The 24404-nt window shown below is 39.9% G+C and overlaps 6 protein-coding genes and 1 non-coding gene across 8 annotated transcripts; 6 read left to right on the forward strand and 1 right to left on the reverse strand.

The window, feature by feature from the left end:
- Positions 1 to 535: 535 nt before the first annotated feature.
- trnak-uuu (transfer RNA lysine (anticodon UUU)) lies at positions 536 to 608 on the reverse strand. Its single transcript has one exon. It is a non-coding gene; the product is annotated as a tRNA-Lys (tRNA).
- Positions 609 to 814: 206 nt separating this feature from the next.
- On the forward strand, positions 815 to 3787 carry gatc (glutamyl-tRNA amidotransferase subunit C). Of its 2 annotated transcripts, XM_085425472.1 has the most exons (5): positions 815 to 1181; positions 2545 to 2595; positions 3064 to 3233; positions 3349 to 3452; positions 3616 to 3787. In XM_085425472.1, the coding sequence occupies exons 1-5, from the start codon at positions 990 to 992 to the stop codon at positions 3675 to 3677; spliced, it is 579 nt and encodes a 192-aa protein (XP_085281598.1). In that variant the 5' UTR covers positions 815 to 989; the 3' UTR covers positions 3678 to 3787. The 2 variants fall into 2 exon arrangements, with proteins under 2 accessions (XP_085281598.1, XP_085281599.1); XM_085425473.1 differs by lacking the exon at positions 2545 to 2595.
- A 1221-nt stretch (positions 3788 to 5008) lies between these two features.
- Positions 5009 to 6020, forward strand: LOC146657413 (polyubiquitin-like). The gene is made up of 2 exons (XM_085425474.1): positions 5009 to 5165; positions 5259 to 6020. Exon 2 carries the CDS (start codon positions 5269 to 5271, stop codon positions 5731 to 5733), a length of 465 nt encoding a protein of 154 aa, XP_085281600.1. The 5' UTR covers positions 5009 to 5165; positions 5259 to 5268; the 3' UTR covers positions 5734 to 6020.
- Positions 6021 to 9477: 3457 nt separating this feature from the next.
- Positions 9478 to 10473, forward strand: LOC146657414 (polyubiquitin-like). The gene is made up of 2 exons (XM_085426961.1): positions 9478 to 9618; positions 9712 to 10473. Exon 2 carries the CDS (start codon positions 9722 to 9724, stop codon positions 10184 to 10186), a length of 465 nt encoding a protein of 154 aa, XP_085283087.1. The 5' UTR covers positions 9478 to 9618; positions 9712 to 9721; the 3' UTR covers positions 10187 to 10473.
- Positions 10474 to 13936: 3463 nt separating this feature from the next.
- LOC146657415 (polyubiquitin-like) lies at positions 13937 to 15094 on the forward strand. The gene is made up of 2 exons (XM_085426962.1): positions 13937 to 14074; positions 14168 to 15094. The coding sequence occupies exon 2, from the start codon at positions 14178 to 14180 to the stop codon at positions 14643 to 14645; it is 468 nt and encodes a 155-aa protein (XP_085283088.1). The 5' UTR covers positions 13937 to 14074; positions 14168 to 14177; the 3' UTR covers positions 14646 to 15094.
- A 3448-nt stretch (positions 15095 to 18542) lies between these two features.
- LOC146657416 (polyubiquitin-like) lies at positions 18543 to 19543 on the forward strand. Its single transcript, XM_085426963.1, has 2 exons — positions 18543 to 18707; positions 18801 to 19543. Exon 2 carries the CDS (start codon positions 18811 to 18813, stop codon positions 19273 to 19275), a length of 465 nt encoding a protein of 154 aa, XP_085283089.1. The 5' UTR covers positions 18543 to 18707; positions 18801 to 18810; the 3' UTR covers positions 19276 to 19543.
- Positions 19544 to 23177: 3634 nt separating this feature from the next.
- Positions 23178 to 24174, forward strand: LOC146657417 (polyubiquitin-like). The gene is made up of 2 exons (XM_085426964.1): positions 23178 to 23315; positions 23409 to 24174. Exon 2 carries the CDS (start codon positions 23419 to 23421, stop codon positions 23884 to 23886), a length of 468 nt encoding a protein of 155 aa, XP_085283090.1. The 5' UTR covers positions 23178 to 23315; positions 23409 to 23418; the 3' UTR covers positions 23887 to 24174.
- Positions 24175 to 24404: the final 230 nt, after the last annotated feature.

Raw genomic sequence — 24404 nt, forward strand, 5'->3', positions numbered from 1 at the left:
ACTGATTTAACTGATTTCCCAGATCAACATTTGCTGCTTGGTATTATGTTAACACACTTAAATGCTCCAAACTGCCAAAGCTTCTTCTTTTACAGAGGTGCTCACACTTTCCGATTTGCATTTGATTGGCTAATAATGAATCAGTGTGTAATATGTCATCTTGTGACTTAGATAACTTTAGAACTTATTAAGGATTCAATTAAGTTTTCATTACTCCCTGATACTAAAACCCTTAAAAATGAAAGAAAGTGTACTTTCACTTCACATGAAAGTTTTTACAAATGAAAGAGCTCTTTTTTTCCCTGAGGGTGTGACATTTGTGGTGGTGACTAAATTGTGACTTATTTTGTCAAGAGACTCTATACAGATTTTAAAGTCAAGAATTACACCTTAGTGGAAATCAGCTTCATTGCATTCATTTTTTAAAGCGAGCTTCTCAGCGCGTTTGCCCCCTTACAGGATAAAGAACGCCGCTATTATGCCAGCAGGGTCGTTATGTATTTTGAGTACTTTGAAAACTGGAAACAAAAACTGACGCCCGAACAGGGACTTGAACCCTGGACCCTCAGATTAAAAGTCTGATGCTCTACCGACTGAGCTATCCGGGCGCTCGATGCGAAGACACACGGCTGTCGCAAGCTAACTCAAAATTATACTGAGGTCTAATACGTTTTCGTATTTTAAAATTGTTATAATTTAAGCCTTGCATCTATTAAGCTGTGTTATACGTGTAACAGGCTTAAAACCCTCATTCCTTATAAACTAAAGAAAATAAGTGTGGCGGTGCCAACAAGGAAGTACGTTCAGATTTCAAACTCTCGCTTCCTCTCGTTTTTCCTGCTAGCTACAGCAGGTCCTTGGCTAGCTATAGCATGTGAAGCTAGGTTATCCTGGAGCTTACCTTCCTAGTGAAAGTAGACTAGAAGTGAAATGCTTAATTTTTCTACTACATCTTAGACATAGCTGACTGGCAGCTAGCTGTGTTGAAAATGTCCGTGTTTAGCCTCGCTGCTTCGCGTACATTCCGTGGCGTGTCGGTAAAAATCCCTCGGATGTTATTTAGCCTGCTACCCAATGATGGATACTCAATAACAATCCTAAACAGCAAGAGAATCAGCTGGCCGCAGAGCCACAGCGCAAATACAACGCGTCTGCTCAGCTCTGAACCACTTAACCAGAAGGTACAGTACATGTGTCACAAGTAAAAGTCCTGATTAAGTGCAACGCATTAGCATTAAAACGTGGCTGAAGTGAAGTGTTAGAGAAGGGCTCTGGGTTAGCCCCTCTAATTGAGACATGCCGATTAAAACTTAAGCGTGGTTTTTGACGATATATCTGATAATTTCAACATTTATGTGCGAAGTCTGCAGGAAAGCTACCGCTGTTTGGTGGCGCAGTCAATATGAGAGGTCAGAGGTCACAAAGTTTGAAAGTTGCACAGTATTTTAAGCTCTTTAGATCCAGAGATCTTTTCTTTGCGATGTGATTTTAATTTCTCCTAGCTATTTGGGATTAGTTGGACCTGATAACTATAAACTAAAATTCCTGTTGGACCAGAAAGTTGTTAGTTACAGTTTGTTTGTATTTTATCCCCTCACATGGGGATAATGAGCATATTTTGTAGTATAACACAATAAAGTCCACATTGCTTGACAAAGTATAAAACACCACTAATCAAAATGAACTGTCTTCTTCTTTCTGCTGCTCCCTTTAGGCAGTTCATCTCCCTCCATCTCACCTTATCCTTCGCATCCTCCTCTATCACACCAAACCTCTGTATGTTCTCTTTCGGTGTATATGTGAACCTTCTCTGTAGTCTTACCCTTTGTGTCCTGTGTCCAGTTTATCCACTATCTCTTCTCTGTACATGTCCAAACCATCTCAGAATTGCATCTCTGACTTGGTCTCCAAACTGCTCAACCTCAGCTGTTCTCATTTCTAATCCTGCCCATCCTGGTCCAAACATAATCTTAACATCATCTACTCTGCTACCTCCAGCTTGAGCTCCTGACTTTTTGTCAGTGCCAACGTCTACAAACCATACATCACAGCAGCTTCCCTTTCACTCTTGCTGCTGTCCTGTCACAAATTACCCCTGACACTCGTCTCCACCCACTTCACCCGGCCTGCACTCTCTTCTTCACCTGCCACTTGTGCACTGTCCGTTGTTTTGGTTGACCCCAGGTGTTTAAACACATCTACCTTCACTACCTCTGCTTCTTGCAGCTTCACTGGTACACCTGTCTCCCTCTCATTTACACACAGAAAATTCTAAATGTAGTGTCTTCATATGAGGAGGGTCACAGGGTCTGCCTTGCCTTTTCATACTAAAAGTAACTAATAACTAGAGATGTCAACATAAATATTAAAAATGTAACATTTACCCCTGAAAGTGGGGGTATAAAGTACAGTTATCTCAGAAACTACTTTACTACAGAATTTGAGTAAATATACTTAGTTTTTGCTACCCTCACTATATCCAATATAGCAGCATCTTCTATTGAACAGTGGCTCAATCTTGTTACCAGGTTGTCTCTTCTACAGATACCAAAGGTGGCAACATGGGAACCAGTACCAGAGGAACAGCTTCCTCCGGTAATCCCCTTAACACAGCACAGCATAGTACAGTCATGACTGAATGTCTGGAAATCCACAGTAGATGTTAGATATTTAGCTGACAGATTTCAGTCATTCATCTTTAGGCCATTACTGGCCATTGAACACCTTCCTAATGTCAGTTTAGTTGATAGTGGGCAGATCCCACAATTTTTTTTTTCAGTGAGTTATTTGTTGCCATGAGGCTTTAGGGTTTTGTATGACATCAAAACAATGTCATACAAAATTAGCTTGGATATGATAAAGCTGTGTAGCAGTGACAGACAGCTAAACTCTTCAAAGAGGAAAATAACTTGATGAAAAAAATTTGGTCATTATAAAGTTGGCTGAGAATAAATGATTGAGGACTTTATTCAATGATTATGTAGAGTACTGGGCATAGTTTAGTGATGGTTGAAGTAAGCTGTCACCCATACATTTCTAAGCAATACACCATTTATCTAACAGCCTGCCCATATTCCTGCTGACCTGGTGGACAAACTGGAGCGACTGGCTTTGGTGGATTTTCGCACCAAACAGGGACTGGCCTGTTTGGAAAAAGCCATACGGTTTGCAGACCAGCTTCATGTCGTTGACACAACAGGGGTTGAACCGATGGATTCAGTTTTGGAGGACAGGTATGGCTGGGGTTGATGTCAGGTATGCACCTGTCAATAAATTAATGGCTGTGTTCACTTGCACGTATTAGCTTCAATGCTGATTAAAGATTGGGTTTTATCCCTGCACAATCAGGGTTTTGTACCTGAGGGAGGATGCTGTGATGGAGGGTGACTGTGCTGAAAAACTGCTTCAGCTCTCAAAAAGCACAGTTGAAGAATATTTTGTGGCACCACCAGGTAATAAAAACCCAAATTTCTTGTGGTTCTGTCAATTAGTGTTGATTTAAAAATGGTATGACTGGATTAATGAGTAGAGAAATTAATAAAATTACCCAATATGTTATGTTATTCATTGTGTACCTGCAGGGGTCTTTAACTATTGCTTGTTTTCTTACCACAGGAAATATTCCTCTACCTAAGGGGGAGGAGAGGACTGCCATGCTGAAAAACTCAGAGTTTTGATGTGTATGAAGTTGAGGCCAGCTTGCCTTCATAGCTACAGTCATAAACACGGTGTGATGTGTGTGTTTTCACATTTTTTCTGCAACAGGAAAATAAAAAAACTTGTACAAGTTGTGTTTCTCACTTTCATTTGCCGCCCATGTTTTGTTTAGTTTCAGTATCGTTTTATGGAAATAGTGAGTGGACGGTTTATTTACAGCCTCTATGAGGACACTGAGGTCAAAGATAGTACATTATTTTGATCTGCAGTGAATAAAATGAACTGTGCTTAAGTACAGTTTGAGATTCTTGTAGTTGAATATTTTTGTTTTGTGTGTAATTAATTCTTAATTCCAGTACATTTACTGGGAAGTTCTAAATACTTTACATATTAAGATTTGCATGTATTCAAACTTTTTTGTAACTGTTTAGAAACTGTTGTGTGTTTCTTCTCCCTGTGATTAAAGCTGTCATGATTTTTATTCTAGGTCATTAGTGTTAAATATAATTTGGCTCATGGGCCACATAAAGCCCAGTTTCCTCTCATCTGGGCCACACCAGTGAACCTAATGTATAATAACCTGTATGCAAAGCCATTCAGTGGACCAAACTGAACCACCTGCTGGGTGGTCCTGACCCTTTGGCCACATGTTTGATACCCCTGCTTTTGAAAGAGCAATATACATACTCTCACTGGCCATTTAATTAGGTATGCCTTTTCAACTACTCATTGAGGCAATCATCCAGCAAAACTGCATTAACTATAAATTTCTGCGGCGTGTTTCCAAAACCTTGAGTCTGTGCTACAAAGAACTACAAATGCAGCTCTGAAGCCAAAAGGGGTACAACCAGGAACTAACAAGGGGTACCCAATAAATCGGAGAGTGAGTGTATATAACAGTCACATGAGACATTTTAATGCGTCAAGTACTTTGATTCTCATCTAGAACAGGAGTTTGCCTCCAGGTGTTTTACTTTATTTAAAGTATTTCTTCTATCACACCTGATTTATGATTTACACGATGATCTCTATCTATTGTAACAATATTAATCAGTGCATAATGGCTTATTTTCCTTTCTGTTTTGATTCCATACAATCCACACTCCCAAAAAAGTACAGGTAGCTAAAAAGAGAGCAGCTTTTCCCTGTGATTTGTATCAGTGGATGTTTTCCAGCGGTGTTTCCCCTACCTGGCTGATAAACCTGTTAGGTTATATGTTCATAAACGCGTCACGGGGTGTGTTGATCAATACACCTGTAATGCTGTAAGCCATTAGTCAGCACTGGAGAATAGAAACCGAAACTTATAACAGTTTATAAAGCCTGTTAGATGGAAAACGAATCTTAAGTGAGTGGGCGGACGCTGATCAGCTGAGCGGGAGAGTATATAAAGAGCTGAGCTGAAGCTTTCCGCTCAGCTGTTGTGTGAGCATCATTGTTTACCTGAGCACGACTGAAGACTTCAAGTTTCCGGAGAAGTTTGTTTTGCCTCAATAAGCCATCGCAAGGTAGGAAACTGAGCAAGCCTGTGAGAAATAACTGAAAAGTCTTTTATTTCCTGAGCGTTTGTATTATAAGGAACTATTTTTGTATTCTTTCAGACTAGCCAACATGGATATAACTATCACTATGGTGGGTGGGTCCCACACCGTGAGGGTGAACCCACAGGACACGGTTGGCTCTCTGAAAATAAAAATCCAGAGCATGCTGGGAGTCGACCCCCAGAGGCAGAGGCTGGTTTTCATAAACGGCCAGAAGACCCCTCTCAACGACGACTCCAAACCCATCAGCTACTACGGCTTACAGCACGGCTCCCAGGTGTCCCTGCTGGTCACCGAGCCTCCTCCGACCCAGGTGTTCCTCAGAAATGAAAAGGGACAAACGAGCACCTACGACATCAGGCTCGACGAGACTGTGAGCAACTTCAAGAACAGAGTCGAGAAAAGAGAGGGGGTGCCAGCGAGCCAGCAGAGGCTCATTCACCAAGGCCGGGAGATGCAGGGTGGCAAACTGGAGGACTACAACGTCAGAAACCACAGCACCATCGAGTTGACTTTACGTCTGAGAGGAGGCTGAGGACAATTTAACATGATTCATACACCAGGAAGCCCATGCATGTTATTTAATTTTAATGATATCGACCAATCTTGTATATATATTTTTAATTTATTAGTGCTTTTATTTTGAAGAAAAAAAAACATTCCTCCAGATTGCACCGTCTGTGTTCATTAACCATTCTGTGTTAAAGTTTGTGTTTAAGTCACACAAACCACTGTGTTATGGATTCTGTCATGACAAATTCATGTTAACTGCACTAAATACAAACAATAAAGTTTCTAACGGAAGTTTATGTGTCTTAACATTTCCTGTGTCTGTGTCAGCTGGGGAAGGGGGGAGGGGGGGCCGTATGTCGTATAGATCACAAGACAAACGGGTCCCATTAAAAGTAGTTCTAAAATCACAGTTTCAGTGTTTATAAGAGACTCTCAGTCATATAAATTTCCAAGTCGAGTATTCCAAGTGTTACAACAGCAGGATGTAATGTTTCCAGTCCACTGTTTAAGTGTTAATCACAATAGTTTCTGTATGTGAAAATCATTGATCAGATTAAGCAGATTTACAATAAACATAACAGTCTCTTGTATTATCTCAGTTATCTGGCTTTTATTACAGTTAGATACATTTATATACGAGATGTTTCCTGAAGATTTACCTTCATATTTAATTTTACAAACTTGGAGGATTTCAAAAAATGTGAGCAAAACTATTCTCTTCTTACTTTCTGAAAAATCACCATAAACTGAATATGTTAGAGTATTTGGTGTTTAATCACTGGTAGGCTACAGAGTGTGAGAAAGAGAAATATATTCAGTGGCCACATTATTAGGTACACAGCTCAACGGTGTATTATTGCTAGTAACTAATGAACCAAACACACGGCAGCAATTAGATTGAATTAAACTGCATATCTACATTTAAAACTTGTAGATCTGGTCAAAGTGACCTGCTGAAGTTCAAAGTGAGCATCAGAATGTGGAAGAAAAGTGATTTTAAACATGGTATGTTTGTTGGTGCCATATAGGCTTTTCTGAATCAGAATCAGAAAGGGTTTTATTGCCAAATGTTGAGCAGGTTTACAACATTAGGAAATTGCTGCGGTACTTAGTGCAAACATACTAGTGCATTAAATAGACATAAAAATAAGAATTAAAAGTGCTAAGTAGATAGATATATACATGAGTGCAGGTGGTGATCAGTGCCAAACATGGAATGATGCAGTGAACACAGCGTAGGGTCATGTGTTAGTGCTGGGAACAGTCATATGGTTATTGTTCATGAGTCCAACAGCAGAGGGGAAGAAACTGTTCTTATGGCGAGAGGTTCTGGTGCGAATGGACCGGAGCCTCCTGCCTGAGGGGAGCAGGTCAAACAGACTGTGTCCAGGGTGAGAAGGGTCAGCTGCGATCCGACCTGCACACCCCAGTGTCCTGGAGGTGTACAGGTCCTGCAGAGATGGGAGTCTGCAGCCAATCACCTTCTCAGCAGAGCGCACAACACGCTGCAGTCTCTGTAGTCTCTGGCTATGCAAGTTTATTGGACATTAAACTAGTGTTCATCCTGTTAAATACAAAATATTATAATAACAATACTAATTTCACAAACTTAGAGCTTAGATTTTGGAAGACTAAGTCAGGGTCTAATGCAGGGGTGTCAAACTCAAATACACAGTGGGCCAAAATTCAAAACTGAAAAAAAGTCGTGGGCTAACGTTAATATTTATTGAAATATATTTATTCCTCCAGATATAAGAATGAATCTTTTCTTATGGACTCAAACACGTTTTGCTGAAAAACGGAATATGGAACAAGCAAAGCTTAATACCAAACAATATATATATTAGCTGTATAATACCAGTAGGCCAGCTCTAATAGTAATTTGGTATGGCTTCGCGGGCCAAATGTAATTAGGCTGCGGGCTAAATTTGGCCCACGGGCCAGAGTTTGACACCTATGGTCTAATGGAAGAGAGTCAGCAAACAGAACTTAAACCATTTAAGGAAAAACACGGAAAAATATTCTCTGATATAAACATTTAAAATTGACACATTTCCTTGCTGTCCTTTCTGAAAAATCATTTAGTCAGTGATAGACTACACATTGAAAGATCAAGAGAGATACAAACACTCAATGGGCTCCTATTCAGCTGTTCATTAACTCAAATATCTAAACAGCCAGTCACATAGCAGCAGGTCACTACATTTAAACATGATCAACATGCTTTGAGCTGATAAGAAGGAAACAGTGACTCAAACAACCCATCTTTATAACCAAGGTATGCAGAAGAACTATGAACACACAGCTCATCGAACCAGAAGGACTACAGCAGCAGAAGACCACACCGGGTCCAAGCCTGTCAGTAAAAAACAGGACACTGAGGCTATAGTTCACACGTTCACTAAAATTAGACAATATAAGACTGAGTCGCTATTTCTGCTGCAAAATTCAATACACTATAGGAATTTTACACATTTTAGTCCCTCACAGACTCTACTATATCATATATGTGATCTGACGTGTGTTCCTGCATTTATCACTGAAAGCAAAAATTTTTGAAACAATAAATTAATAACTCAAAATTAAATATTGTGGCTGATGCCCGTCTCCTTAATTCAAAGGATATATTTACTAATATCCAAGGCTCTTTATATTACACTGCTGCAGAAGTGTGGTTTAACACTGGAGTATTGTTAGCAGTATTAACATTTGCATTTATAAAAGAATTTAATCCATTAAATTGGCAAGACTATCCAAATCCTGAGTAGGAAGACTTCAGCATGTTCAGAATGCAGCAGCCAGTCCTTACATACACATTACCCAGTACTGACATCACTATAACTTCCATTTCAGCACAGAATGACTGGAAGTGAATTCACCATGAAGAGTGCTGAGGGTGCTGACATTACTGTCGTCATTGGAACAAGCTTCCCGCTGACCTGAGGTCAGTTACAACTGTGTGCGTATTCAAAAGCAGACTCAGATCAGTGTTATTTTCACAGTGTGTGTGTGTGTGTGTGTGTGTGTGTGTGTGTGTGTGTGTGTGTGTGTGTGTGTGTGTCTGTCTGTCTGTCTGTCCACGGCATCATAGGATGCCTATGATGTCTATGATATCTTTTATGTTAAGCACATTGACTTTATTGCTGTGACATTTGCATTTGCCATATAAATAAAATTACCATTAACATTTAATTATGGAAAAATTCGATGCACCGCATTAACTAAGAACAGTTCTCTGTGCTAAGTTTCATTGAACATAGCGATAGCTCTCATAAACTCCAGTAACAATGAAGAAATCTTACAAATGTGCTGATTCTCGGTCAAGTTCTGTTGCTTGAACATTGCTGCCTCGGTGCACCTATACAGACAGAAGTTTTTTTCATTTTTAGTAATCTGCCAGTGATATAGTAATCTGCTGATAGTTAGCAATCCAGTGGTATACAGCAAAAAGGAAATGTTAATTTAAAAAATGCATATCTTTGTGTTCAAAATGAAATAAATTCATAATTTATTTCAATCTGAGAGATCTCAAAAATCGACATTTCCATATTTCTTAACCGAACACGCCCTTTGACGCACGACCGCTGCACGTGGCTTAATTTGTAAGTTGGTCGAATTGTGTTTTGTTTTGTTTTTAAGGAAGGATAGTCTCTGATCAAACCACCCCAAGCACCATAGCACTGCAGCGTGATGTTTGGAGACTAGAAACCGAAAGTTGTAACAGCAGAGATGGAAAACGAATCTTAAGTGAGTGGGCGGACGCTGATCAGCTGAGCGGGAGAGTATATAAAGAGCTGAGCTGAAACTTTCCGCTCAGCTGTTGTGTGAGCATCATTGTTTACCTGAGCACGACTGAAGACTTCAAGTTTCCGGAGAAGTTTGTTTTGCCTCAATAAGCCATCGCAAGGTAGGAAACTGAGCAAGCCTGTGAGAAATAACTGAAAAGTCTTTTATTTCTTGAGCGTTTGTATTATAAGGAACTATTTTTGTATTCTTTCAGACTAGCCAACATGGATATAACTATCACTATGGTGGGTGGGTCCCACACCGTGAGGGTGAACCCACAGGACACGGTTGGCTCTCTGAAAATAAAAATCCAGAGCATGCTGGGAGTCGACCCCCAGAGGCAGAGGCTGGTTTTCATAAACGGCCAGAAGACCCCTCTCAACGACGACTCCAAACCCATCAGCTACTACGGCTTACAGCACGGCTCCCAGGTGTCCCTGCTGGTCACCGAGCCTCCTCCGACCCAGGTGTTCCTCAGAAATGAAAAGGGACAAACGAGCACCTACGACATCAGGCTCGACGAGACTGTGAGCAACTTCAAGAACAGAGTCGAGAAAAGAGAGGGGGTGCCAGCGAGCCAGCAGAGGCTCATTCACCAAGGCCGGGAGATGCAGGGTGGCAAACTGGAGGACTACAACGTCAGAAACCACAGCACCATCGAGTTGACTTTACGTCTGAGAGGAGGCTGAGGACAATTTAACATGATTCATACACCAGGAAGCCCATGCATGTTATTTAATTTTAATGATATCGACCAATCTTGTATATATATTTTTAATTTATTAGTGCTTTTATTTTGAAGAAAAAAAAAAACATTCCTCCAGATTGCACCGTCTGTGTTCATTAACCATTCTGTGTTAAAGTTTGTGTTTAAGTCACACAAACCACTGTGTTATGGATTCTGTCATGACAAATTCATGTTAACTGCACTAAATACAAACAATAAAGTTTCTAACGGAAGTTTATGTGTCTTAACATTTCCTGTGTCTGTGTCAGCTCCGGGGGGGGGGGGGTGGGCTGTAGCTATACCGTGAAGATCACAAGACAAACGGGTCCCATTAAAAGTAGTTCTAAAATCACAGTTTCAGTGTTTATAAGAGACTCTCAGTCATATAAATTTCCAAGTCGAGTATTCCAAGTGTTACAACAGCAGGATGTAATGGTTCCAGTCCACTGTTTAAGTGTTAATCACAATAGTTTCTGTATGTGAAAATCATTGATCAGATTAAGCAGATTTACAATAAACATAAGTCTGTTGTATTATCTCAGTTATCTGGCTTTTATTACAGTTAGATACATTTATATACGAGATGTTTCCTGAAGATTTACCTTCATATTTAATTTTACAAACTTGGAGGATTTCAAAAAATGTGAGCAAAACTATTCTCTTCTTACTTTCTGAAAAATCACCATAAGCTGAATATTTTAGAGTATTTGGTGTTTAATCACTGGTAGGCTACAGAGTGTGAGAAAGAGAAATATATTCAGTGGCCACATTATTAGGTACACAGCTCAACGGTGTATTATTGCTAGTAACTAATGAACCAAACACACGGCAGCAATTAGATTGAATTAAACTGCATATCTACATTTAAAACTTGTAGATCTGGTCAAAGTGACCTGCTGAAGTTCAAAGTGAGCATCAGAATGTGGAAGAAAAGTGATTTTAAACATGGTATGTTTGTTGGTGCCATATAGGCTTTTCTGAATCAGAATCAGAAAGGGTTTTATTGCCAAATGTTGAGCAGGTTTACAACATTAGGAAATTGCTGCGGTACTTAGTGCAAACATACTAGTGCATTAAATAGACATAAAAATAAGAATTAAAAGTGCTAAGTAGATAGATATATACATGAGTGCAGGTGGTGATCAGTGCCAAACATGGAATGATGCAGTGAACACAGTGTAGGGTCATGTGTTAGTGCTGGGAACAGTCATATGGTTATTGTTCATGAGTCCAACAGCAGAGGGGAAGAAACTGTTCTTATGGCGAGAGGTTCTGGTGCGAATGGACCGGAGCCTCCTGCCTGAGGGGAGCAGGTCAAACAGACTGTGTCCAGGGTGAGAAGGGTCAGCTGTGATCCGACCTGCACGCCCCAGTGTCCTGGAGGTGTACAGGTCCTGCAGAGATGGGAGTCTGCAGCCAATCACCTTCTCAGCAGAGCGCACAACACGCTGCAGTCTCTGTAGTCTCTGGCTATGCAAGTTTATTGGACATTAAACTAGTGTTCATCCTGTTAAATACAAAATATTATAATAACAATACTAATTTCACAAACTTAGAGCTTAGATTTTGGAAGACTAAGTCAGGGTCTAATGCAGGGGTGTCAAACTCAAATACACAGTGGGCCAAAATTCAAAACTGAAAAAAAGTCGTGGGCTAACGTTAATATTTACTGAAATATATTTATTCCTCCAGATATAAGAATGAATCTTTTCTTATGGACTCAAACACGTTTTGCTGAAAAACGGAATATGGAACAAGCAAAGCTTAATACCAAACAATATATATATTAGCTGTATAATACCAGTAGGCCAGCTCTAATAGTAATTTGGTATGGCTTCGCGGGCCAAATGTAATTAGGCTGCGGGCTAAATTTGGCCCACGGGCCAGAGTTTGACACCTATGGTCTAATGGAAGAGAGTCAGCAAACAGAACTTAAACCATTTAAGGAAAAACACGGAAAAATATTCTCTGATATAAACATTTAAAATTGACACATTTCCTTGCTGTCCTTTCTGAAAAATCATTTAGTCAGTGATAGACTACACATTGAAAGATCAAGAGAGATACAAACACTCAATGGGCTCCTATTCAGCTGTTCATTAACTCAAATATCTAAACAGCCAGTCACATAGCAGCAGGTCACTACATTTAAACATGATCAACATGCTTTGAGCTGATAAGAAGGAAACAGTGACTCAAACAACCCATCTTTATAACCAAGGTATGCAGAAGAACTATGAACACACAGCTCATCGAACCAGAAGGACTACAGCAGCAGAAGACCACACCGGGTCCAAGCCTGTCAGTAAAAAACAGGACACTGAGGCTATAGTTCACACGTTCACTAAAATTAGACAATATAAGACTGAGTCGCTATTTCTGCTGCAAAATTCAATACACTATAGGAATTTTACACATTTTAGTCCCTCACAGACTCTACTATATCATATATGTGATCTGACGTGTGTTCCTGCATTTATCACTGAAAGCAAAAATTTTTGAAACAATAAATTAATAACTCAAAATTAAATATTGTGGCTGATGCCCGTCTCCTTAATTCAAAGGATATATTTACTAATATCCAAGGCTCTTTATATTACACTGCTGCAGAAGTGTGGTTTAACACTGGAGTATTGTTAGCAGTATTAACATTTGCATTTATAAAAGAATTTAATCCATTAAATTGGCAAGACTATCCAAATCCTGAGTAGGAAGACTTCAGCATGTTCAGAATGCAGCAGCCAGTCCTTACATACACATTACCCAGTACTGACATCACTATAACTTCCATTTCAGCACAGAATGACTGGAAGTGAATTCACCATGAAGAGTGCTGAGGGTGCTGACATTACTGTCGTCATTGGAACAAGCTTCCCGCTGACCTGAGGTCAGTTACAACTGTGTGCGTATTCAAAAGCAGACTCAGATCAGTGTTATTTTCACAGTGTGTGTGTGTGTGTGTGTGTGTGTGTGTGTGTGTGTGTGTGTGTGTGTGTGTGTGTGTGTGTGTGTGTGTGTGTGTCTGTGTCCACGGCATCATAGGATGCCTATGATGTCTATGATATCTTTTATGTTAAGCACATTGACTTTATTGCTGTGACATTTGCCATATAAATAAAATTACCATTAACATTTAATTATGGAAAAATTCGATGCACCGCATTAACTAAGAACAGTTCTCTGTGCTAAGTTTCATTGAACATAGCGATAGCTCTCATAAACTCCAGTAACAATGAAGAAATCTTACAAATGTGCTGATTCTCGGTCAAGTTCTGTTGCTTGAACATTGCTGCCTCGGTGCACCTATACAGACAGAAGTTTTTTTCATTTTTAGTAATCTGCCAGTGATATAGTAATCTGCTGATAGTTAGCAATCCAGTGGTATACAGCAAAAAGGAAATGTTAATTTAAAAAATGCATATCTTTGTGTTCAAAATGAAATAAATTCATAATTTATTTCAATCTGAGAGATCTCAAAAATCGACATTTCCATATTTCTTAACCGAACACGCCCTTTGACGCACGACCGCTGCACGTGGCTTAATTTGTAAGTTGGTCGAATTGTGTTTTGTTTTGTTTTTAAGGAAGGATAGTCTGATCAAACCACCCCAAGCACCATAGCACCGCAGCGTGATGTTTGGAGACTAGAAACCGAAAGTTGTAACAGCAGAGATGGAAAACGAATCTTAAGTGAGTGGGCGGACGCTGATCAGCTGAGCGGGAGAGTATATAAAGAGCTGAGCTGAAACTTTCCGCTCAGCTGTTGTGTGAGCATCATTGTTTACCTGAGCACGACTGAAGACTTCAAGTTTCCGGAGAAGTTTGTTTTGCCTCAATAAGCCATCGCAAGGTAGGAAACTGAGCAAGCCTGTGAGAAATAACTGAAAAGTCTTTTATTTCCTGAGCGTTTGTATTATAAGGAACTATTTTTGTATTCTTTCAGACTAGCCAACATGGATATAACTATCACTATGGTGGGTGGGTCCCACACCGTGAGGGTGAACCCACAGGACACGGTTGGCTCTCTGAAAATAAAAATCCAGAGCATGCTGGGAGTCGACCCCCAGAGGCAGAGGCTGGTTTTCATAAACGGCCAGAAGACCCCTCTCAACGACGACTCCAAACCCATCAGCTACTACGGCTTACAGCACGGCTCCCAGGTGTCCCTGCTGGTCACCGAGCCTCCTCCGACCCAGGTGTTCCTCAGAAATGATGAAAAGGGACAAACGAGCACCTACGACATCAGGCTCGACGAGACTGTGAGCAACTTCAAGAACAGAGTCGAGAAAAGAGAGGGGGTGCCAGCGAGCCAGCAGATGCTCATTCACCAAGGCCGGGAGATGCAGGGTGGCAAACTGGAGGACTACAACGTCAGAAACCACAGCACCATCGAGTTGACTTTACGTCTGAGAGGAGGCTGAGGACAATTTAACATGATTCATACACCAGGAAGCCCATGCATGTTATTTAATTTTAATGATATCGACCAATCTTGTATATATATTTTTAATTTATTAGTGCTTTTATTTTGAAGAAAAAAAAACATTCCTCCAGATTGCACCGTCTGTGTTCATTAACCATTCTGTGTTAAAGTTTGTGTTTAAGTCACACAAACCACTGTGTTATGGATTCTGTCATGACAAATTCATGTTAACTGCACTAAATACAAACAATAAAGTTTCTAACGGAAGTTTATGTGTCTTAACATTTCCTGTGTCTGTGTCAGCTCCGGGGGGGGGCTGTATGTCGTATAGATCACAAGACAAACGGGTCCCATTAAAAGTAGTTCTAAAATCACAGTTTCAGTGTTTATAAGAGACTCTCAGTCATATAAATTTCCAAGTCGAGTATTCCAAGTGTTACAACAGCAGGATGTAATGGTTCCAGTCCACTGTTTAAGTGTTAATCACAATAGTTTCTGTATGTGAAAATCATTGATCAGATTAAGCAGATTTACAATAAACATAAGTCTGTTGTATTATCTCAGTTATCTGGCTTTTATTACAGTTAGATACATTTATATACGAGATGTTTCCTGAAGATTTATCTTCATATTTAATTTTACAAACTTGGAGGATTTCAAAAAATGTGAGCAAAACTATTCTCTTCTTACTTTCTGAAAAATCACCATAAACTGAATATGTTAGAGTATTTGGTGTTTAATCACTGGTAGGCTACAGAGTGTGAGAAAGAGAAATATATTCAGTGGCCACATTATTAGGTACACAGCTCAACGGTGTATTATTGCTAGTAACTAATGAACCAAACACACGGCAGCAATTAGATTGAATTAAACTGCATATCTACATTTAAAACTTGTAGATCTGGTCAAAGTGACCTGCTGAAGTTCAAAGTGAGCATCAGAATGTGGAAGAAAAGTGATTTTAAACATGGTATGTTTGTTGGTGCCATATAGGCTTTTCTGAATCAGAATCAGAAAGGGTTTTATTGCCAAATGTTGAGCAGGTTTACAACATTAGGAAATTGCTGCGGTACTTAGTGCAAACATACTAGTGCATTAAATAGACATAAAAATAAGAATTAAAAGTGCTAAGTAGATACATGAGTGCAGGTGGTGATCAGTGCCAAACATGGAATGATGCAGTGAACACAGTGTAGGGTCATGTGTTAGTGCTGGGAACAGTCATATGGTTATTGTTCATGAGTCCAACAGCAGAGGGGAAGAAATTGTTCTTATGGCGAGAGGTTCTGGTGCGAATGGACCAGAGCCTCCTGCCTGAGGGGAGCAGGTCAAACAGACTGTGTCCAGGGTGAGAAGGGTCAGCTGTGATCCGACCTGCACGCCCCAGTGTCCTGGAGGTGTACAGGTCCTGCAGAGATGGGAGTCTGCAGCCAATCACCTTCTCAGCAGAGCGCACAACACGCTGCAGTCTCTGTAGTCTCTGGCTATGCAAGTTTATTGGACATTAAACTAGTGTTCATCCTGTTAAATACAAAATATTATAATAACAATACTAATTTCACAAACTTAGAGCTTAGATTTTGGAAGACTAAGTCAGGGTCTAATGCAGGGGTGTCAAACTCAAATACACAGTGGGCCAAAATTCAAAACTGAAAAAAAGTCGTGGGCTAACGTTAATATTTATTGAAATATATTTATTCCTCCAGATATAAGAATGAATCTTTTCTTATCAGAATCAGAATCAGAATCAGAATGGGTTTATTGCCAGATGTTGAGGTTTACAACATTAGGAAATTGCTGCAGTGCTTCAGTGCAGACAATAAGAGTTAAAGTGCTATGTAGAAAGAAAGATATGTGCATGAGATATACATGAGATATATACATGAGAATAAGAATTATGAGTGCTACGTAGCTACGTGGACTCAAACACGTTTTGCTGAAAAACGGAATATGGAACAAGCAAAGCTTAATACCAAACAATATATATATTAGCTGTATAATACCAGTAGGCCAGCTCTAATAGTAATTTGGTATGGCTTCGCGGGCCAAATGTAATTAGGCTGCGGGCTAAATTTGGCCCACGGGCCAGAGTTTGACACCTATGGTCTAATGGAAGAGAGTCAGCAAACAGAACTTAAACCATTTAAGGAAAAACACGGAAAAATATTCTCTGATATAAACATTTAAAATTGACACATTTCCTTGCTGTCCTTTCTGAAAAATCATTTAGTCAGTGATAGACTACACATTGAAAGATCAAGAGAGATACAAACACTCAATGGGCTCCTATTCAGCTGTTCATTAACTCAAATATCTAAACAGCCAGTCACATAGCAGCAGGTCACTACATTTAAACATGATCAACATGCTTTGAGCTGATAAGAAGGAAACAGTGACTCAAACAACCCATCTTTATAACCAAGGTATGCAGAAGAACTATGAACACACAGCTCATCGAACCAGAAGGACTACAGCAGCAGAAGACCACACCGGGTCCAAGCCTGTCAGTAAAAAACAGGACACTGAGGCTATAGTTCACACGTTCACTAAAATTAGACAATATAAGACTGAGTCGCTATTTCTGCTGCAAAATTCAATACACTATAGGAATTTTACACATTTTAGTCCCTCACAGACTCTACTATATCATATATGTGATCTGACGTGTGTTCCTGCATTTATCACTGAAAGCAAACATTTTTGAAACAATAAATTAATAACTCAAAATTAAATATTGTGGCTGATGCCCGTCTCCTTAATTCAAAGGATATATTTACTAATATCCAAGGCTCTTTATATTACACTGCTGCAGAAGTGTGGTTTAACACTGGAGTATTGTTAGCAGTATTAACATTTGCATTTATAAAAGAATTTAATCCATTAAATTGGCAAGACTATCCAAATCCTGAGTAGGAAGACTTCAGCATGTTCAGAATGCAGCAGCCAGTCCTTACATACACATTACCCAGTACTGACATCACTATAACTTCCATTTCAGCACAGAATGACTGGAAGTGAATTCACCATGAAGAGTGCTGAGGGTGCTGACATTACTGTCGTCATTGGAACAAGCTTCCCGCTGACCTGAGGTCAGTTACAACTGTGTGCGTATTCAAAAGCAGACTCAGATCAGTGTTATTTTCACAGTGTGTGTGTGTGTGTGTGTGTGTGTGTGTGTGTGTGTGTGTGTGTGTGTGTGTGTGTGTGTGTGTGTGTGTGTGTGTGTGTGTCCACGGCATCATAGGATGCCTATGATGTCTATGATATCTTTTATGTTAAGCACATTGACTTTATTGCTGTGACATTTGCATTTGCCATATAAATAAAATTACCATTAACATTTAATTATGGAAAAATTCGATGCACCGCATTAACTAAGAACAGTTCTCTGTGCTAAGTTTCATTGAACATAGCGATAGCTCTCATAAACTCCAGTAACAATGAAGAAATCTTACAAATGTGCTGATTCTCGGTCAAGTTCTGTTGCTTGAACATTGCTGCCTCGGTGCACCTATACAGACAGAAGTTTTTTTCATTTTTAGTAATCTGCCAGTGATATAGTAATCTGCTGATAGTTAGCAATCCAGTGGTATACAGCAAAAAGGAAATGTTAATTTAAAAAATGCATATCTTTGTGTTCAAAATGAAATAAATTCATAATTTATTTCAATCTGAGAGATCTCAAAAATCGACATTTCCATATTTCTTAACCGAACACGCCCTTTGACGCACGACCGCTGCACGTGGCTTAATTTGTAAGTTGGTCGAATTGTGTTTTGTTTTGTTTTTAAGGAAGGATAGTCTCTGATCAAACCACCCCAAGCACCATAGCACTGCAGCGTGATGTTTGGAGACTAGAAACCGAAAGTTGTAACAGCAGAGATGGAAAACGAATCTTAAGTGAGTGGGCGGACGCTGATCAGCTGAGCGGGAGAGTATATAAAGAGCTGAGCTGAAGCTTTCCGCTCAGCTGTTGTGTGAGCATCATTGTTTACCTGAGCACGACTGAAGACTTCAAGTTTCCGGAGAAGTTTGTTTTGCCTCAATAAGCCATCGCAAGGTAGGAAACTGAGCAAGCCTGTGAGAAATAACTGAAAAGTCTTTTATTTCCTGAGCGTTTGTATTATAAGGAACTATTTTTGTATTCTTTCAGACTAGCCAACATGGATATAACTATCACTATGGTGGGTGGGTCCCACACCGTGAGGGTGAACCCACAGGACACGGTTGGCTCTCTGAAAATAAAAATCCAGAGCATGCTGGGAGTCGACCCCCAGAGGCAGAGGCTGGTTTTCATAAACGGCCAGAAGACCCCTCTCAATGACGACTCCAAACCCATCAGCTACTACGGCTTACAGCACGGCTCCCAGGTGTCCCTGCTGGTCACCGAGCCTCCTCCGACCCAGGTGTTCCTCAGAAATGAAAAGGGACAAACGAGCACCTACGACATCAGGCTCGACGAGACTGTGAGCAACTTCAAGAACAGAGTCGAGAAAAGAGAGGGGAAGCCAGCGAGCCAGCAGAGGCTCATTCATGAAGGCCGGGAGATGCAGGGTGGCAAACTGGAGGACTACAACGTCAGAAACCACAGCACCATCGAGTTGACTTTACGTCTGAGAGGAGGCTGAGGACAATTTAACATGATTCATACACCAGGAAGCCCATGCATGTTATTTAATTTTAATGATATCGACCAATCTTGTATATATTTTTTTAATTTATTAGTGCTTTTATTTTGAAGAAAAAAAACATTCCTCCAGATTGCACCGTCTGTGTTCATTAACCATTCTGTGTTAAAGTTTGTGTTTAAGTCACACAAACCACTGTGTTATGGATTCTGTCATGACAAATTCATGTTAACTGCACTAAATACAAACAATAAAGTTTCTAACGGAAGTTTATGTGTCTTAACATTTCCTGTGTCTGTGTCAGCTCCGGGGGGCTGTATGTCGTATAGATCACAAGACAAACGGGTCCCATTAAAAGTAGTTCTAAAATCATAGTTTCAGTGTTTATAAGAGACTCTCACTCATATAAATTTCCAAGTCGAGTATTCCAAGTGTTACAACAGCAGGATGTAATGGTTCCAGTCCACTGTTTAAGTGTTAATCACAATAGTTTCTGTATGTGAAAATCATTGATCAGATTAAGCAGATTTACAATAAACATAAGTCTGTTGTATTATCTCAGTTATCTGGCTTTTATTACAGTTAGATACATTTATATACGAGATGTTTCCTGAAGATTTATCTTCATATTTAATTTTACAAACTTGGAGGATTTCAAAAAATGTGAGCAAAACTATTCTCTTCTTACTTTCTGAAAAATCACCATAAGCTGAATATTTTAGAGTATTTGGTGTTTAGTCACTGGTAGGCTACAGAGTGTGAGAAAGAGAAATATATTCAGTGGCCACATTATTAGGTACACAGCTCAACGGTGTATTATTGCTAGTAACTAATGAACCAAACACACGGCAGCAATTAGATTGAATTAAACTGCATATCTACATTTAAAACTTGTAGATCTGGTCAAAGTGACCTGCTGAAGTTCAAAGTGAGCATCAGAATGTGGAAGAAAAGTGATTTTAAACATGGTATGTTTGTTGGTGCCATATAGGCTTTTCTGAATCAGAATCAGAAAGGGTTTTATTGCCAAATGTTGAGCAGGTTTACAACATTAGGAAATTGCTGCGGTACTTAGTGCAAACATACTGTCATATAACGCTTTTAAATAAGAATTAAAAGTGCTAAGTAGATAGATATATATACATGAGTGCAGGTGGTGATCAGTGCCAAACATGGAATGATGCAGTGAACACAGTGTAGGGTCATGTGTTAGTGCTGGGAACAGTCATATGGTTATTGTTCATGAGTCCAACAGCAGAGGGGAAGAAACTGTTCTTATGGCGAGAGGTTCTGGTGCGAATGGACCAGAGCCTCCTGCCTGAGGGGAGCAGGTCAAACAGACTGTGTCCAGGGTGAGAAGGGTCAGCTGCGATCCGACCTGCACGCCCCAGTGTCCTGGAGGTGTACAGGTCCTGCAGAGATGGGAGTCTGCAGCCAATCACCTTCTCAGCAGAGCGCACAACACGCTGCAGTCTCTGTAGTCTCTGGCTATGCAAGTTTATTGGACATTAAACTAGTGTTCATCCTGTTAAATACAAAATATTATAATAACAATACTAATTTCACAAACTTAGAGCTTAGATTTTGGAAGACTAAGTCAGGGTCTAATGCAGGGGTGTCAAACTCAAATACACAGTGGGCCAAAATTCAAAACTGAAAAAAAGTCGTGGGCTAACGTTAATATTTACTGAAATATATTTATTCCTCCAGATATAAGAATGAATCTTTTCTTATCAGAATCAGAATCAGAATCAGAATGGGTTTATTGCCAGATGTTGAGGTTTACAACATTAGGAAATTGCTGCAGTGCTTCAGTGCAGACAATAAGAGTTAAAGTGCTATGTAGAAAGAAAGATATGTGCATGAGATATACATGAGATATATACATGAGAATAAGAATTATGAGTGCTACGTAGCTACGTGGACTCAAACACGTTTTGCTGAAAAACGGAATATGGAACAAGCAAAGCTTAATACCAAACAATATATATATTAGCTGTATAATACCAGTAGGCCAGCTCTAATAGTAATTTGGTATGGCTTCGCGGGCCAAATGTAATTAGGCTGCGGGCTAAATTTGGCCCACGGGCCAGAGTTTGACACCTATGGTCTAATGGAAGAGAGTCAGCAAACAGAACTTAAACCATTTAAGGAAAAACACGGAAAAATATTCTCTGATATAAACATTTAAAATTGACACATTTCCTTGCTGTCCTTTCTGAAAAATCATTTAGTCAGTGATAGACTACACATTGAAAGATCAAGAGAGATACAAACACTCAATGGGCTCCTATTCAGCTGTTCATTAACTCAAATATCTAAACAGCCAGTCACATAGCAGCAGGTCACTACATTTAAACATGATCAACATGCTTTGAGCTGATAAGAAGGAAACAGTGACTCAAACAACCCATCTTTATAACCAAGGTATGCAGAAGAACTATGAACACACAGCTCATCGAACCAGAAGGACTACAGCAGCAGAAGACCACACCGGGTCCAAGCCTGTCAGTAAAAAACAGGACACTGAGGCTATAGTTCACACGTTCACTAAAATTAGACAATATAAGACTGAGTCGCTATTTCTGCTGCAAAATTCAATACACTATAGGAATTTTACACATTTTAGTCCCTCACAGACTCTACTATATCATATATGTGATCTGACGTGTGTTCCTGCATTTATCACTGAAAGCAAAAATTTTTGAAACAATAAATTAATAACTCAAAATTAAATATTGTGGCTGATGCCCGTCTCCTTAATTCAAAGGATATATTTACTAATATCCAAGGCTCTTTATATTACACTGCTGCAGAAGTGTGGTTTAACACTGGAGTATTGTTAGCAGTATTAACATTTGCATTTATAAAAGAATTTAATCCATTAAATTGGCAAGACTATCCAAATCCTGAGTAGGAAGACTTCAGCATGTTCAGAATGCAGCAGCCAGTCCTTACATACACATTACCCAGTACTGACATCACTATAACTTCCATTTCAGCACAGAATGACTGGAAGTGAATTCACCATGAAGAGTGCTGAGGGTGCTGACATTACTGTCGTCATTGGAACAAGCTTCCCGCTGACCTGAGGTCAGTTACAACTGTGTGCGTATTCAAAAGCAGACTCAGATCAGTGTTATTTTCACAGTGTGTGTGTGTGTGTGTGTGTGTGTGTGTGTGTGTGTGTGTGTGTGTGTGTGTGTGTGTGTCTGTGTCCACGGCATCATAGGATGCCTATGATGTCTATGATATCTTTTATGTTAAGCACATTGACTTTATTGCTGTGACATTTGCCATATAAATAAAATTACCATTAACATTTAATTATGGAAAAATTCGATGCACCGCATTAACTAAGAACAGTTCTCTGTGCTAAGTTTCATTGAACATAGCGATAGCTCTCATAAACTCCAGTAACAATGAAGAAATCTTACAAATGTGCTGATTCTCGGTCAAGTTCTGTTGCTTGAACATTGCTGCCTCGGTGCACCTATACAGACAGAAGTTTTTTTCATTTTTAGTAATCTGCCAGTGATATAGTAATCTGCTGATAGTTAGCAATCCAGTGGTATACAGCAAAAAGGAAATGTTAATTTAAAAAATGCATATCTTTGTGTTCAAAATGAAATAAATTCATAATTTATTTCAATCTGAGAGATCTCAAAAATCGACATTTCCATATTTCTTAACCGAACACGCCCTTTGACGCACGACCGCTGCACGTGGCTTAATTTGTAAGTTGGTCGAATTGTGTTTTGTTTTGTTTTTAAGGAAGGATAGTCTGATCAAACCACCCCAAGCACCATAGCACCGCAGCGTGATGTTTGGAGACTAGAAACCGAAAGTTGTAACAGCAGAGATGGAAAACGAATCTTAAGTGAGTGGGCGGACGCTGATCAGCTGAGCGGGAGAGTATATAAAGAGCTGAGCTGAAACTTTCCGCTCAGCTGTTGTGTGAGCATCATTGTTTACCTGAGCACGACTGAAGACTTCAAGTTTCCGGAGAAGTTTGTTTTGCCTCAATAAGCCATCGCAAGGTAGGAAACTGAGCAAGCCTGTGAGAAATAACTGAAAAGTCTTTTATTTCCTGAGCGTTTGTATTATAAGGAACTATTTTTGTATTCTTTCAGACTAGCCAACATGGATATAACTATCACTATGGTGGGTGGGTCCCACACCGTGAGGGTGAACCCACAGGACACGGTTGGCTCTCTGAAAATAAAAATCCAGAGCATGCTGGGAGTCGACCCCCAGAGGCAGAGGCTGGTTTTCATAAACGGCCAGAAGACCCCTCTCAACGACGACTCCAAACCCATCAGCTACTACGGCTTACAGCACGGCTCCCAGGTGTCCCTGCTGGTCACCGAGCCTCCTCCGACCCAGGTGTTCCTCAGAAATGATGAAAAGGGACAAACGAGCACCTACGACATCAGGCTCGACGAGACTGTGAGCAACTTCAAGAACAGAGTCGAGAAAAGAGAGGGGGTGCCAGCGAGCCAGCAGATGCTCATTCACCAAGGCCGGGAGATGCAGGGTGGCAAACTGGAGGACTACAACGTCAGAAACCACAGCACCATCGAGTTGACTTTACGTCTGAGAGGAGGCTGAGGACAATTTAACATGATTCATACACCAGGAAGCCCATGCATGTTATTTAATTTTAATGATATCGACCAATCTTGTATATATATTTTTAATTTATTAGTGCTTTTATTTTGAAGAAAAAAAAACATTCCTCCAGATTGCACCGTCTGTGTTCATTAACCATTCTGTGTTAAAGTTTGTGTTTAAGTCACACAAACCACTGTGTTATGGATTCTGTCATGACAAATTCATGTTAACTGCACTAAATACAAACAATAAAGTTTCTAACGGAAGTTTATGTGTCTTAACATTTCCTGTGTCTGTGTCAGCTCCGGGGGGGGGGCTGTATGTCGTATAGATCACAAGACAAACGGGTCCCATTAAAAGTAGTTCTAAAATCACAGTTTCAGTGTTTATAAGAGACTCTCAGTCATATAAATTTCCAAGTCGAGTATTCCAAGTGTTACAACAGCAGGATGTAATGGTTCCAGTCCACTGTTTAAGTGTTAATCACAATAGTTTCTGTATGTGAAAATCATTGA

Source organism: Rhamphochromis longiceps, linkage group LG12 (genome assembly GCF_057381845.1).
Source record: "Rhamphochromis longiceps isolate RC_006_pf linkage group LG12, R_longiceps_female_GT1.1, whole genome shotgun sequence".
NCBI classification, from domain to species: domain Eukaryota; kingdom Metazoa; phylum Chordata; class Actinopteri; order Cichliformes; family Cichlidae; genus Rhamphochromis; species Rhamphochromis longiceps.

What these genes read in the sequence shown, in the direction of transcription:
- gatc (XM_085425472.1), top strand. Translation starts at nt 990, where the DNA reads ATGTCCGTGTTTAGCCTCGCTGCTTCGCGTACATTCCGTGGCGTGTCG. An exon ending in CTGAACCACTTAACCAGAAG is followed by an intron (nt 1,182 to 2,544) that starts GTACAGTACATG and finishes TCTCTTCTACAG; the next exon opens with ATACCAAAGGTGGCAACATG. An exon ending in ATATTTTGTGGCACCACCAG is followed by an intron (nt 3,453 to 3,615) that starts GTAATAAAAACC and finishes TTCTTACCACAG; the next exon opens with GAAATATTCCTCTACCTAAG.
- LOC146657417 (XM_085426964.1), top strand. Translation starts at nt 23,419, where the DNA reads ATGGATATAACTATCACTATGGTGGGTGGGTCCCACACCGTGAGGGTG.
- LOC146657414 (XM_085426961.1), top strand. Translation starts at nt 9,722, where the DNA reads ATGGATATAACTATCACTATGGTGGGTGGGTCCCACACCGTGAGGGTG.
- LOC146657413 (XM_085425474.1), top strand. Translation starts at nt 5,269, where the DNA reads ATGGATATAACTATCACTATGGTGGGTGGGTCCCACACCGTGAGGGTG.
- LOC146657415 (XM_085426962.1), top strand. Translation starts at nt 14,178, where the DNA reads ATGGATATAACTATCACTATGGTGGGTGGGTCCCACACCGTGAGGGTG.
- LOC146657416 (XM_085426963.1), top strand. Translation starts at nt 18,811, where the DNA reads ATGGATATAACTATCACTATGGTGGGTGGGTCCCACACCGTGAGGGTG.